Source organism: Biomphalaria glabrata, chromosome 2, assembly GCF_947242115.1.
Source record: "Biomphalaria glabrata chromosome 2, xgBioGlab47.1, whole genome shotgun sequence".
NCBI classification, from domain to species: Eukaryota; Metazoa; Mollusca; class Gastropoda; family Planorbidae; genus Biomphalaria; species Biomphalaria glabrata.
Genome location: NC_074712.1, coordinates 32,719,383 through 32,732,847, shown reverse-complemented (window position 1 = coordinate 32,732,847; position 13,465 = coordinate 32,719,383). Strand labels below are relative to the sequence as shown.

The 13,465-nt window shown below is 35.6% G+C and overlaps 1 protein-coding gene across 8 annotated transcripts in view; it reads left to right on the top strand.

Moving 5' to 3' along the window:
* LOC106055319 (regulatory-associated protein of mTOR-like) overlaps positions 1 to 13,465 on the top strand; it is a 47,571-nt gene that overhangs the window by 6,567 nt on the left and 27,539 nt on the right. For 4 of the 8 annotated variants that reach the window (XM_013211544.2, XM_013211525.2, XM_056020122.1 and 1 more), the window contains exons 2-11: positions 5,905 to 6,091; positions 6,387 to 6,489; positions 7,075 to 7,235; positions 7,546 to 7,626; positions 8,767 to 8,913; positions 9,374 to 9,543; positions 9,638 to 9,694; positions 9,864 to 9,964; positions 10,054 to 10,198; positions 10,311 to 10,494. In XM_013211544.2, the coding sequence (XP_013066998.2) occupies positions 5,927 to 6,091; positions 6,387 to 6,489; positions 7,075 to 7,235; positions 7,546 to 7,626; positions 8,767 to 8,913; positions 9,374 to 9,543; positions 9,638 to 9,694; positions 9,864 to 9,964; positions 10,054 to 10,198; positions 10,311 to 10,494 (1,314 nt within the window). In that variant the 5' untranslated portion in view covers positions 5,905 to 5,926. The remainder of the gene's footprint in view (positions 1 to 5,904; positions 6,092 to 6,386; positions 6,490 to 7,074; positions 7,236 to 7,545; positions 7,627 to 8,766; positions 8,914 to 9,373; positions 9,544 to 9,637; positions 9,695 to 9,863; positions 9,965 to 10,053; positions 10,199 to 10,310; positions 10,495 to 13,465) is intronic. The other 4 variants (XM_056020124.1, XM_056020125.1, XM_056020123.1 and 1 more) reach the window with 3 other exon arrangements.

Sequence of the window (13,465 nt, the reverse complement as noted above, 5' to 3'; positions counted from 1 at the left end):
AGCGACTGATACTGATAGTATGTACTATGTTATCAATGTAATCGTTAAATAGATCTAGAATCTATAGTATAATATATATATATACTAGTCAACCGGCGGTGTAGCATACGCCGCTATTTTGCAGGGCCGAACTTAGGCCACTGCAACCTATGCGACCGCAGTGGGCCCCGCACTTTTATAGGACCCGCACTAATTTTAGGTGTATAAATTATTAAATTAAACCATTTGATAACTTTTAACAGATTTCCTTTCGATTTAACAGGAGGTCCTATAAATATTCGGAAATTGCAAAATATACCAAAAAGTCCTGGAAATATCCGGAAATTATTAAAATCTTTTGAAAACTCATACAAATTTCCTGAAATATACAGACATTTTGGGGTGTCATTCAATATGTATAACGCCAATCCTACGTGCGATAAAAAAACCCAGCATTATGAAATACCCGCAATTGTGGAATCTAGTGAAAGAAGCTACTCGCGACTCAAACTAATGAAGAATTACTCGAGATCAACAATTCTCGTAGATAGATTGAAACATTTGGTAATTCTTGCTATTGAGCGTGATCTATATAGGAAATATGATGTACTGTATAACTTTGCTACACGCAAGGCTCGTTAAGTAATTCTGTACATAGTAAAGAATGAATAAAATGCAAAGACGAATTTATTTTCTAATACAGACTCTTAATTTTCACTTATTATCCGTATCCCTACCCAAACTTGGCCCCGCGAAATCCGTTTCACATAGGGCTCTACAATTGTTAAGTCCGGTTCTGCTATTTAATGACGGATGAATACTACTTCCCCCCCCCCTCTTTTTTTTTTGCATCTTAAATTACCTAGGATAACTCCCTCCGTTCGAATTGCAAAAATAAAAGTGATCTTTACATGGTGTCCAAACTCTTGAGCATGCTCTGTCGACTCGATAGTTACTACAGAGTAGATTACTTCCCCCCCCCCTTTTTTTTTTAAACGTGAGGTAGAAATAAAAAAAAGAGTAATATTTCTTGGTTACAAAGGTCCGGCCCTGCTCCCTGCTATTTTGTGATTTTTCCTTTATATATATAATTCTAGATGTAGTAATATAGATCTAATAACTACATTATAATTGTTTTTATTAAAATAGTATTAGTGCCTTTAGTTAGAGAGAGCTAGTACTAGTACTATAGTCTGACTGTGCAATATTGACTAGCCTAGATCAAGACCTTTTTTCATTTTGATTTTATTTTGTATTGAATCATCATTGTATGATTCTAAGGCCCTAGATTAATTTTAAATGTAATTACAAAGATAAATATTTGTGCATTTGTTTGGTGGTGTCAGGACCAGCCTTAGGCAAAGACAATTGCCTTCATAGATGGCCTCCGATTGGTGGGGGCCTCAGACAGGACTCAAAGAATTTGTAGAGAAAAAATTGTTAAGCATAGATAATATCTCAAACAAAGCAGAACTCTATGAGCATGGCACTATGTTGACTAGCTCACTTTAAGTCTCTACTTTAATTCAAGGTTTATTCACAAATGTTTAGATCTACTTCTGTGGCATTTTACGTCTTGAGAGACAATCTTTTCTCTTTGCAACTTCTTGTGTGACTAAAGAGGCCAATCCTTGATACACAGCTGCTATCGCAGGTTGGGCATATGTAATCACCAGGCGCCATTGCATTTTCACTCTTCTTTCTGCTACTGTTGTGTATGGCATCTGCAATCCGAGACCCTTCCTTTATGCTCTCTCTCCATGTGGATCTATCCAGTTCTACTTTTTCCCAGCTGTCGATTTTGAAGAGCTTCATGTCGCGTTTGCATGCATCCGTATACAGTAAAAGTGGGCAACCAGCGGCTCTCCTGCCTTCTATTAGATCCCCATACAGAATGTCTTGTGGAAGTCGACCTACTGGCATTCTACAAACGTGGCCAAGGCGTCTGCTGCTGATAACAGAGCAGATGTCCTGGCACCCTGCTCTTCGTAGCACTTTCTCATTGGTTATTTTATCTTGCCACCTTATTTTAAAGATCCGCCTTAAGCATCGGAGCTGGAAGACAGGGCCGGTCTTAAGCCACTGCAACCTATGCGGCTGCAGTGGGCCCCGCACTTTCATAGGCCCCGCGCAATGCAAATTCTAGGTGTAAATTATGAAATTAAACCATTTTAACTTATTATTAAAGGGTTTCTAGAATAGTCCTGAAATTATAAAATATAAGAAAAAGTCATGAAAATCTCCTGAAATTATTAAAATCTTCCGAAAACTGATGTAAATCTCCTTAAAACAGATAAAATTGTCATTTCAGGGTGTCATTCAATATGGAAAACGCCAATCCAACCTGCGATTAAAAAAAGATGGTATTGTCAGCTTTCATTTAATAAAAATTCAATAATAGCCGAATTTTTACCATAACAAGAAGTTTGAATACTTAATTTACTTTAATAGTCACTGGCATACAAATATAGATCTAAATCTATCTCGACTTCTTAACAAATATCAAAGGCGATATTTTGCAAGTCGATAGTAAGTCTAAAAGGCAGATCTGAATGTTTATCGGCTTTTTGTTGGAAAACTACTATCTACTGTAGATGGCCCGTAAAGTTAGTAAAGTTAATTTGACAGTGATTTTGTACTTAGTGAAGTATAAATAAAATGCAAAGACTAATTTATTTTCTAATACAAAATCCTATTATCCTTATCACAACCCAAATTAGGCCCCGCGCAATCAGTTTCGCATAGGGCCCCGCAATCTGTAGGACCAGCCTCTGCTGGAATACATTCAGCTTTTTTTCCTGCAAGGAGCATGTTGACCATGTTTCACTTCTGTATAGCAAAGGGCTCAACACACAGGTCCGGTAGACTAAGGCTTTAGTATTGTTAATCAGCAATATGTTGTCCCACACTCTTTTCTGCAACCGTGACATGGTGCCCATTGCTTTGGCTATCCTATTGTTAATGTCTTTATCGAGTAGAGTATTGTTGGATATGATGGAGCCGAGATAACAAAAGTGATCAACAATTTCTAGTGGTTGGCCATTAATGTTTACTTGAGGTGCAGTATTTGTGTTCTTTACTAGTATCTTAGTCTTGCTTTGACTAATATTTAAGCCGAAACTGAAGCTGAATATCAGAATCAGCCACAAAAGCTGCATCATCAGCATACTGAAGTTCCCTGATAAGTATCTTCCTAACCTTGATTTTTGACCTCAGCCTTGATACATTAAATATTTTTCCCAGAGGATCTTGGAGAAACATACCTTCGTTGATGTCGTTGTAAGCATAATGCAGTAGACAGGAGAATAATATGCCAAACAGAGTAGGTGCTAGCACATATCCTTGCTTGAACCACTGCTAACCTCAAAAGGTGCTGATTGGGCTCCATTGAATTTGACAGTACATTTCGTTTCCTCATGAAAGCACTCATTGTTTGGGAGGGCAACCTATTTTCATTAGGAGTTTGAAAAGGCCACTTCTGCTGACCATATCAAAGGCTTTATTCAGATCAACAAAAACGATGTAAAGGGGTCTGTCTCTCTCTCTGAATTTCTCCTGCAGTAGTCGTAGAGAGGATATCATGCTACCACTTGCAGCCTGGATAGTGTCACTTTAGCAAAGATTTTGCCAACTATGCTGAGGAGAGAGATACCCCTATAATTGTTGCAGTCACTCCGACCCCCTTTGTTCTTGTATATTGTGACTATAGTTGTGTCACGCATGTCCTGTGGGACATGACCTGTTTCCCAGCAGCAGCAGAGGAGAATATAGAGTGCAGGGAGCAGGAGTGATTTGTTGACTTGAACTATTTCCGCTGGGATGCCATCACTCCCTGGAGATTTTCTATTTTTCATGCAGTTAATTGCTTTTTTGAGATCATCAAGGCTCAGAAGCTCATCTAGGCATTCTAATACTGGAAGATCTGGTAGAGAAGCCAGGGTGACATCGTCTACTGTATTCTGTGTGGCTTGACCTCTGCAGACAGATCTACTTATTAGACTACATATATTATATGTTAGAAGAGCATTGTTTCTTCCTTTTGGTGAAATGTGAAATGTTATTTCTAGTCTGGTGTCAATGAATTGTCCATGAAGCACATTCATGCTATCAGCATTATATGAATTTAACTTATTTGTTGATTTAGCTACAGATGCAGGGAGATTTTTAATTTATTGCATATTTTTGGTCATAGTTTTTTGTTTTTCTATTTCATTTGAGGCCACCCTATTCACTTCGCCCTATGTCCTATGGCTGGCCCTGGTGGTAATTTTAATCATTATTGTTAAATAGAGTACATTTAGATTTATACTCTAAATTAACTAAATCCATACTAGTTTATAGCCAGGCTAATTTCTAATCTAGACATTAAAATCATTTTTAAAAAAAAAGTCTTTTAATGAATATTTACTTATCTAGATATAAAAAAGTAGACTAATACAAGTAGCAATCTAATCCTTTACCAATTAAGGCTTTTTATTCTATCTCTGTATCTAAATAGATAAACTAAAAAATATAGATAAAATGATAGGTAATATATATATATAGATGTGGTTCTATCCGGCCCGCCGGCACGTCAGCACTAAGTGTAGAACGTCCCCCCCCCTTTTTTTTTTCAGAAGAAAAAAAGGTTTTGAAATGTATCTTACCTACGTTAGGGCACTCACATTCTCTCTGATAGATTGGTAGAATTGGTACTATAACCTTAAAAATTTGTAAGTTTATGAATAAGAGAGCCAAAGAAACTACAAGTGTACTCTGAATTTATAATCTACCAGGAAAAGTAAACGGATCTTAACTTTTTTTCGTGGAACAGGGTAATAAGTCCTGTTTAGACAAAATATTTTATTTGTAAAGAAAATGAACAAGAAATAAACACTATAACACAAATATGACGGCATTCTTTGTTTCAGCAGCCTAGTCATTGGAAGATAGATGGGACTATTTAGCTAAAAGAGACAAGAAAATGAGTCGTTGGTAAAGCTAGTTCAAAGTTGCTCACATTTTAAGTAGAGAAATGAAGCTCTTTTCTGACGTTTGAAAACAGATAACTTTCAGATATCTCATTATTTAATGTAAATACTAGATCCACAGGTTTCTAAAAATAAATGTTTCAGGTCAATTTCATTTCGTTTTTGTAACTTTTCGGTGATGTGGCCCGCGACATGAGTGTTGGAAATTAAAATAGCCCACACATCGCTTTAGGTTGGGCATCGCTGATTTAAGAGATTATGGTTGTATGCATTTTTCATTAAACAGTCTGATGTTAAATATCTGTTCAACATCGCTTCTACCAGCTCTGAAGCCTGCCTGTTTTTCTGAAAGGACCTCCTCAGCTTTTTTCTTGAGTCTGTTGAGAATTTTGTTAGCATTATCTTGTTGGCAATAGTAATTGAACCGTAACTTTTGAAGTATTCATTCAAATTTTGAAAGTGCCTTAAACTAAATTTCTTACACTTTATAAGCTATTACCTATATATATGTCATATTATTATAAAATTATACCTAATCCAATGCCAGTACTAGATCTAGATTAATTGTTTCTAGACAAATAGCAATAAATTCTACTATCACTTAGTATTACTATTGACTTTAAAAACCCATAATGATTATTCTGCAAAGGTCAATTAACCTTTTGAAGTGAGAATTTTCAGTAAACAAGTGATGTAGACAAATTAAGGAATGGTTTATTAGCTGAACTTTTTTTTTTGTTCTTTAGAACACTGATTATCATAAGCTCTGACATATATACACTAATGATGGTAGCAAAGAAACCATCTATTATAGACATATATGTCTTAAATAGAAATAGATTTATTGAACGACAAAATTTTGGTTTTAAACTATTTAAAGATATCTCTTATTTTTACTCAGTGTACTATTGTTTGTTGATTAGTGAAACATTTGCCTTTTCTTTTGTGTTTACAGTAGATCTTCTCTATAACAGACTATGGCAGCTAAAAATACTGTCAGTACAGAAAATGGGGAGATTTTTGATGAAAGTGAAGGAGAGTTAGTAGATTCACAGCTACCAGTTGCTTGTCATGAAAAGCGTCACTTTGGCAATATAGAAGGATCAAAACTTTGTTTGCAATGCTGGAGAATGAAAGAAAGGGTATTCATTTAGTTTTTTTTTCAGTAGATTCTAGTACTGAATATTATAATATGGAAATTGAATTATTTTTAGAAATTTTTTTTATAAACATGGTTAAAATTATGGATCTGACAGGTAGAACCCAAGCCATTTTTTGTTTTATTAGGTCTGTCTTATTTTATTTTTTTATCAGCTTGTAGCATTCTCAATGAGTGTCAACTGATACCTTAATGGTTAGGGTTAGGGTAGCATGGGATGAAATAACTAATTTTACTAGTCTTATTTGAAACATACTATATTGTTCTATTTTGAACAGATGAAAACAGTCAGTGTTGCTCTAGTACTTTGTTTAAATGTTGGTGTTGATCCTCCAGATGTGGTCAAGATTTCTCCCTGTGCTCGAATGGAATGCTGGATAGGTTAGTGTCAAGCAAAATATTTCATATTTAACATAGAGGTTTATTTTTAAAAGTAATTTTGTGATTTAATTATTATTTTTTTTAGCTTTGATACAATGAACAATTGCTCTAGATCAAATGAACTAATTTGGACTTTATTTAAATGAGTTGAGACAGAAGGATTGTTTGATTCTAATTTTAATTAATATATAAAAAATCTGTCCTTTTGTTTAGAAACAGTGAATATTTTTATCACTTATACTAACTTTATATCACACGGATAAATTAACAAGTAGGATCATAATTAGTGGGTTAATAAAATCCACTTATGGTTATAACTTATTTTCAAGAAACAGAATAATGAAAAATTTAAAGCAGTTATCAAAACATTAATATAGGAAGGAGAAAAGGGAAAATAGATAAGAGAGGTTAAAAGGAGCAAAGAAAGAAAGATTTTAAAAAACCTGATAGAGTTGGTGAACCTTACAGCTATTGAATAAAGAACATATCAAGTCACTAATATAATGTTTACATTACTCTGCACATTTCTCAAATTGGTGATTGCAATAAAATTCCTATCTTGCACTCACCATTGACTATTTTCAGATCCTCACACCATGAGTCCACAGAAGGCACTAGAAACCATTGGCTCCAATCTACAGAAGCAGTATGAGAGATGGCAGCCTAAAGCTCGATACAAGCAATCCCTTGATCCAACAGTAGAAGAAATGAAAAAATTGTGCGTTTCTTTAAGACGAAATGCAAAGGTAAACATTTTTTATTTTTTTTAATGTCAAAGGCACTGAAAAATGGAGAAAAAAATCTGCTTTGCAGTGATGTTGTTATGTTTTAAATTCTTTGATAATTCTTGAGCTATTTATAAATACACATACCCAAAATAATTATAGCTGATATGTGCTTTTGATTTTTATTTCATTTTTCAGATATAATAATTCAAATATATTTGTATAAAGTAAAAAAAAAAATTTTATGTTTTTAGATATACAACCTAATTTACAATAATTCCTTTACCCTTATATACAGAGTGTAATGTAAAACATTTATAATTTCTGTCAGGAGGAAAGAGTGCTTTTTCATTATATTGGTCATGGTGTTCCAAAACCTACTTCTAATGGAGAAATTTGGGTTTTCAACAAGGTAATGTAGAGCTTTGGTGTGTTCATTCAATAAGTATGACTGTATTTAGTTTTAAGACTTAACATTTTACTTATAGCAGACCTGCCTACCGTTACGCAAAATGCGTATTCGTTACGCAAAATCTCCCAAAAATGACCGCCAGTACGCAAATACGCATTTAACCCGTCGCGTTACGCATTTCGTATGCTTTTTTGTTCTCCTCTCTAGACTAGCTTACAAGCGGTCATGGAGGTCACACGGAGGTCACGCTAAGCCCACCTGTGGGGAGAGGGGCGAAACAGAAAAGGTGGGGTGAACACAATGTGCCCAGATCTATACGTTGATTGGTACTTAATAGCAATTAGATGTCTAGAAATGAAGAACGCGAGAGTGAGGGAGTGGCGGGTTGGTACCAGGTTGGTACCGTCAGTTAGCTGATTCACCAACGTGACTTTTGTTTTTGTGTAAGTTCATGAGTAGAAATTAATTATGTTGGTGCATTCCTGATTCTCGTATTCATTTGTATAGAAAAAAAATCGAAGAGCTATCGATTAAAAACACATTGAGTGACATTGTAGATATCTAGTCTAGATCTAGATCTAGAATCTAGATAACTTGTTATACAGGAATAGATCTAGCTCGAGTCAAGCTAGTCATTACGTTATGATTCTCTACATTAATATTAGTACATTACCCTACAAACTAGTTATAGTATGATTTAGAATTTTAGATTGACTAGATCTAGATCGATAACATCTACTACAATCTAGTCTAGATCTAGACTAGATTCTTAGTCTTAGTATAGAATAGATCAAGTATGAAGGTAGGCCTACGAAAGTTTGGATCTAGCGGATCCACGGCATCGGTAACACTTTTGAGCCCAGATCTAGTGTAGATTATATTCATTATATAGACATAGATCCAGATCTTGTCTAGATATCATCTCTATTGATCTAGATTTAGATTGTAGATCTAATCATGACATCTAATATTATATATTTATATATATATATATATGACAAAATAGAGGATCACGTAAGTGTTACGCATTCTGGTGCCAAAATACGCATTTTGACCGTACGTGTTACGCATTTGGACTTTTTTTGGTAGGCAGGTCTGTTATAGGAATTAAACTATTCAGTTTCTTTGTTCTATTATCAGAGTTACACTCAGTACATTCCCTTGTCTCTGTATGACCTACAAATCTGGATGGGTAGTCCCTCCATCTATGTTTTTGATTGTTCCAACGCTGGTATCATCATAGATCTTTTCAAAACCTTCACAACGCAGAGAGAACAGGAGTCTGCAGTAAGTGGGTTTTATTTGCATCTAAGAAATTTTTTTATTGAGTTCATGTATCAAAAATCTTTTGATCCTATTACATTTTAGTTCAACACATAGACAAAATTTTAAAAAGTGCAGTTAAAAGTCTTAATAGGAAGAGTGAAAAAGATCTGATAGCTAAATGAATTGTTTAGGAACCAAACTTGTAAATTATTTATCTTTCTTTATGCATGTGACAGAGACCAGCCAGCTATAATGGATACTTGAATTTTGTTGGAATAGAAAAAGGCAGATAGTAATTGTGCTTTCCACATGACACCCTCATTAACTTTTGGCATAGCAGTTAACAAATTTTACATGTTAAGATCATCACTTAACAGTCTTGAAAGGGCTTTTCCAAGTGGAGATTTAAATTAGTTAAAAGCCTGCTTGGTTTGCTTGTTCAAGTAGCATTAATTAACTATATCTTATATACTTTTTTAAGCAGACAACAGCTGCACAGATTAACACAGAACAAAGTGTTCCTTCCAGTATAAAAAACAGCATTCTGTTAGCAGCTTGTGGATCAACAGAGAATCTACCAATGAATCCAGACCTCCCTGCAGACTTATTTACTTCCTGTTTAACAACTCCTGTTAAAGTGGCATTACGATGGTATGCGTTTCAAAATTCATATTTTTAGTTTTAAAACTAAATATTATGAGTTAAACCTTAATAACAATTATTTTTTTTTTAATCATTTTATTAGGTATGTTCTTAATAATAGAAGCCTTGTCCCTGGTCTTACTATGGACATGGTTGACAAGTAAGTGAATAACTATTACTTAAATTATATTTAAACCCCCTTTTTGTTTAATGTCTTACAAATATGAAGTTAAAGTGAATTCTACAAATAATCAGAATGTAGTATCAAATGGTCATTCTATTGTTTTTCATAATTGTATTGTTTTAAAAATTTGTCTTTTTTCTCAAAGAATACCTGGCCAGTTGAGTGACAGAAGAACAATGTTGGGAGAATTGAACTGGATCTTTACTGCTATTACTGACACTATAGCATGGAATTTATTGCCTAGAGGTATATTTATTCTGAGACAAAGCAATGCAATTTTTTTTATCAATGTTACTTTGATACTAAGGAATTTCATAAACTTTTTTTTTCTTTAGAATTATTTCAAAAGTTATTTCGACAAGATCTTTTAGTTGCCAGTTTGTTCAGAAATTTTCTTCTTGCTGAACGAATCATGAGGTCTTACAATTGCATCCCAATCTCCAGCCCCAAGTTACCTTCTTCACATCAACACTATATGTGGTAATTGAACTTTAATGTCTGTATATTTGTAATCTTTGCTTGGCATGTTTTAATTTTGATATATAATTTATACATATATTTGATTATTTTGCTATTTTCTATACTTAACCAGGCAAGCTTGGGACCTGGCTTTAGACTTGTGCCTACAGCAGCTAACTTTGAAGCCTATTAGTCCAGATGGTATGACTTTTATTCATAGCCCATTTTTTGCTGAGCAATTAACAGCATTCAAAGTGTGGTTAGACTATGGTACTGAATCACGACGACCTCCAGAACAGCTTCCTATTGTGTTGCAGGTAATTTATTGCATATAATATTGTTACGAATCTCACTATCTAGGCTCTCTGCAAACTGCACCATACACCACCAACTTAAAGAACTTGACACATGGAGAGGTTCCAAAGTAACGTAACACTTTAATAGCTGATAAATAACAGCCAATACTGTACAATTGGCAACACGTACACTGTACAAATATCTCTCCGATATCACCGTTCCGCAGTATCAACTCTTGCACTGGCCTCTCCGTCTCGTTCCGGGCTTGCACTGGGTTCAACAGTTCAGGACTGACTTCACACACTAGCCTTGTTGTGTCGGACTCGATCGCAGACCAAGATCAAGACGCCAGCCTTCTCAACTGTACTTGACAGTACTCCGCACTGAACCGTCGTAATGCTCCGTACAGACCCACACCGCTGAACTGTGCTGTAGTCGACCGGACTGTTGTGAACCGGGCTCTGAACCCCTGCCGTGAACCGTCTTGACTGCGACACCTCCGCTCTTATATAGCGTCCCTACTGGCCTTCTCGAACTGGACAGAACGCCGCTCGACGTTTCTAGGTGGTCAGATGACTACAACTCTTGTGACGCTCCTGAGCACTGTTCACGACGTCGATCCTTCCCGGACCGCCGTCGATCCTTCCCGAACCGCCGTGTTGACACTCGTCTCGGCTGACAGTCGTAACTCGTCACGGTTGACCGTTCGTCTAGCGCTGGCCTGAGGCGATTTGCGTCAGCTGACTAAACACACACCACTACCCCCATTTGTGCCACCACCAGGTTTATAACAATATTTAAAAGTCAAATTTGAATTTTTCTCCTATACAAGAATTTTGGTACATCCATGCAGTTCAATCCATGTGATCAATAAACTACAGTGTACAAAGCTTTATATTTGTAATGTAAATGTTTTATTTATGTTTCATTTTAAAAATAATAATAATAATATACTTATTATTTGTAAGGAAATTTGTCTTACCATTTCTACATTACACAAAACATTCTAGTAAACAAAATTTACATTCATTTTGGTGATGTTTAAACATTATTATAGAATTTAATCAATTAATTTTATAATTTTATTAAATGCTTTTTTTCCCTACTAATTTAAGCACTGCTTTAAAGATGAAATTCAATGTTCTATAGATCTTTTTTGTTATAAGCTAATATTTTAAAATAATGTGTATTATGACCATGTGTGTATTAGATAGGGGTGCACCGGATAGTCCCTTCGGCTCCGGCTTCTGCCGAATATCCGGCATTTTTTACTATCCGGTGCTATTCGGCTCCGGTCGGATATCACTACCGGATAGTAAAAAATACACCTATTTAATATGCATAAAGTGGACCTCGTTCCATTACTGTCTGTTATAGAATGTATTAATGCTTATATGAAAACAAAATAATGTGCTTAAAAATAGAGCCATTATGAATATGCACCAAACTTTGTTTATTATAAAGACAAGGTGTGTTAATAACTTAATATAATATAAATAGAGATGAAACTTTACATCATAAATGCGCTTTACATACAGAGCAGCAATGGCTGGCACTTTTTTCAATTTGTCTTGACCTTTGAGTAAGTTAGTTAACATGTTAAAATGCTACATTCCTTGACTACGTCATGCTGACCAGACGTCTGTCTAGCTGTGCGGGTATATCTCCAGAGGTAGAGATGAACAACTCCCACCCCCTTTTATTTGTTTAGTCCATCACATTGAGTTTTTTATGGGTGGGTAACCACAAGTTAAATACGATGGACGTAGGTTTAATGTCAGCGTATTGACACTCTCTAGTGGTCACACCTTTCGAGGGAACTGAGTTAGTTTACTTAGTAGTTAATCTTTATTAGGGGGGGGGGCTGGACTACAAGAGCCACACCTCTAATGTAACCAGGTATATTTCTAGATGAACAACTCCCTTCCCCTTTTATTTGTTTAGCCCATCACATTGAGTTCATTGATTGACAGGTGACCCCAAGTCAGATACGATGGACGTAGGTTTATTGTCAGCGTATTGACACTCTCTAGTGGTCACACCTTTCGAGGGAACTGAGTTTGTTTACTTTGTAGTTAATCTTTATTAGGGGGGGGCTGGACTACAAGAGCCACACCTCTAATGTAACCAGGTATATTTCTAGATGAACAACTCCCTTCCCCTTTTATTTGTTTAGCCCATCACATTGAGTTCATTGATTGACAGGTGACCCCAAGTCAGATACGATGGACGTAAGCACTCTCTAGAGGTCACACGAGGGAACTAGATTTGTTATTGGGGGGGGGGGGGGTGGACTAGACTTTACATTATAAATTCGTATTACATACGTAGCAGCGATGTCTGGCACATTTTAAAAGCTTGTCTTGACCTTTGAGTGGTCTTGTAAACACGTAATATTCCTTAACTACGTCACGCTGATAATCTGTCTAGATGTGCGAGTATATCTCCAGAGGTAGAGATGAGCACCCCCACCTCCTTTTGTTTGTTTAGTCCATAACATTGAGTTCACGGATAGGCAGCTGACCACATTAAGCCAGATGTCAACGTGTTGACACTTTCTAGAGGTCACATCTTATGAGGGAACTGAGTTTGTTTACTTGGAGTAGAATTTTTATTAGGGGTGGGACTACAAGCCAAATCTCTATAAGGTTAATCTGGTATGAGTTTGTTTATTATGAGATAGGTTGTCAATCAAGGGTCTGGTCCACAAACCAAATTGTTAAGACATATTGACACTGTCTAGAGGTCACTAGATGATGACACTAAGTTTGTTTACTTGGAGAGAAATGTCAATTAGGGCGCTGAACTACAGGACACATCCCTACATGTATTTTGTTACACAAGCCACGGGTATAAAAGTGGCTTGCAAGGGCATTTAGTAAATTAAATAGTAATAATAATGGCTGATAAAAAGTCATCACTTATATGGCGTTACTTTAATGTCAAAACAATGGACTACTCTAAAGCAGTTTGCAATGCTTGTAAAATAGT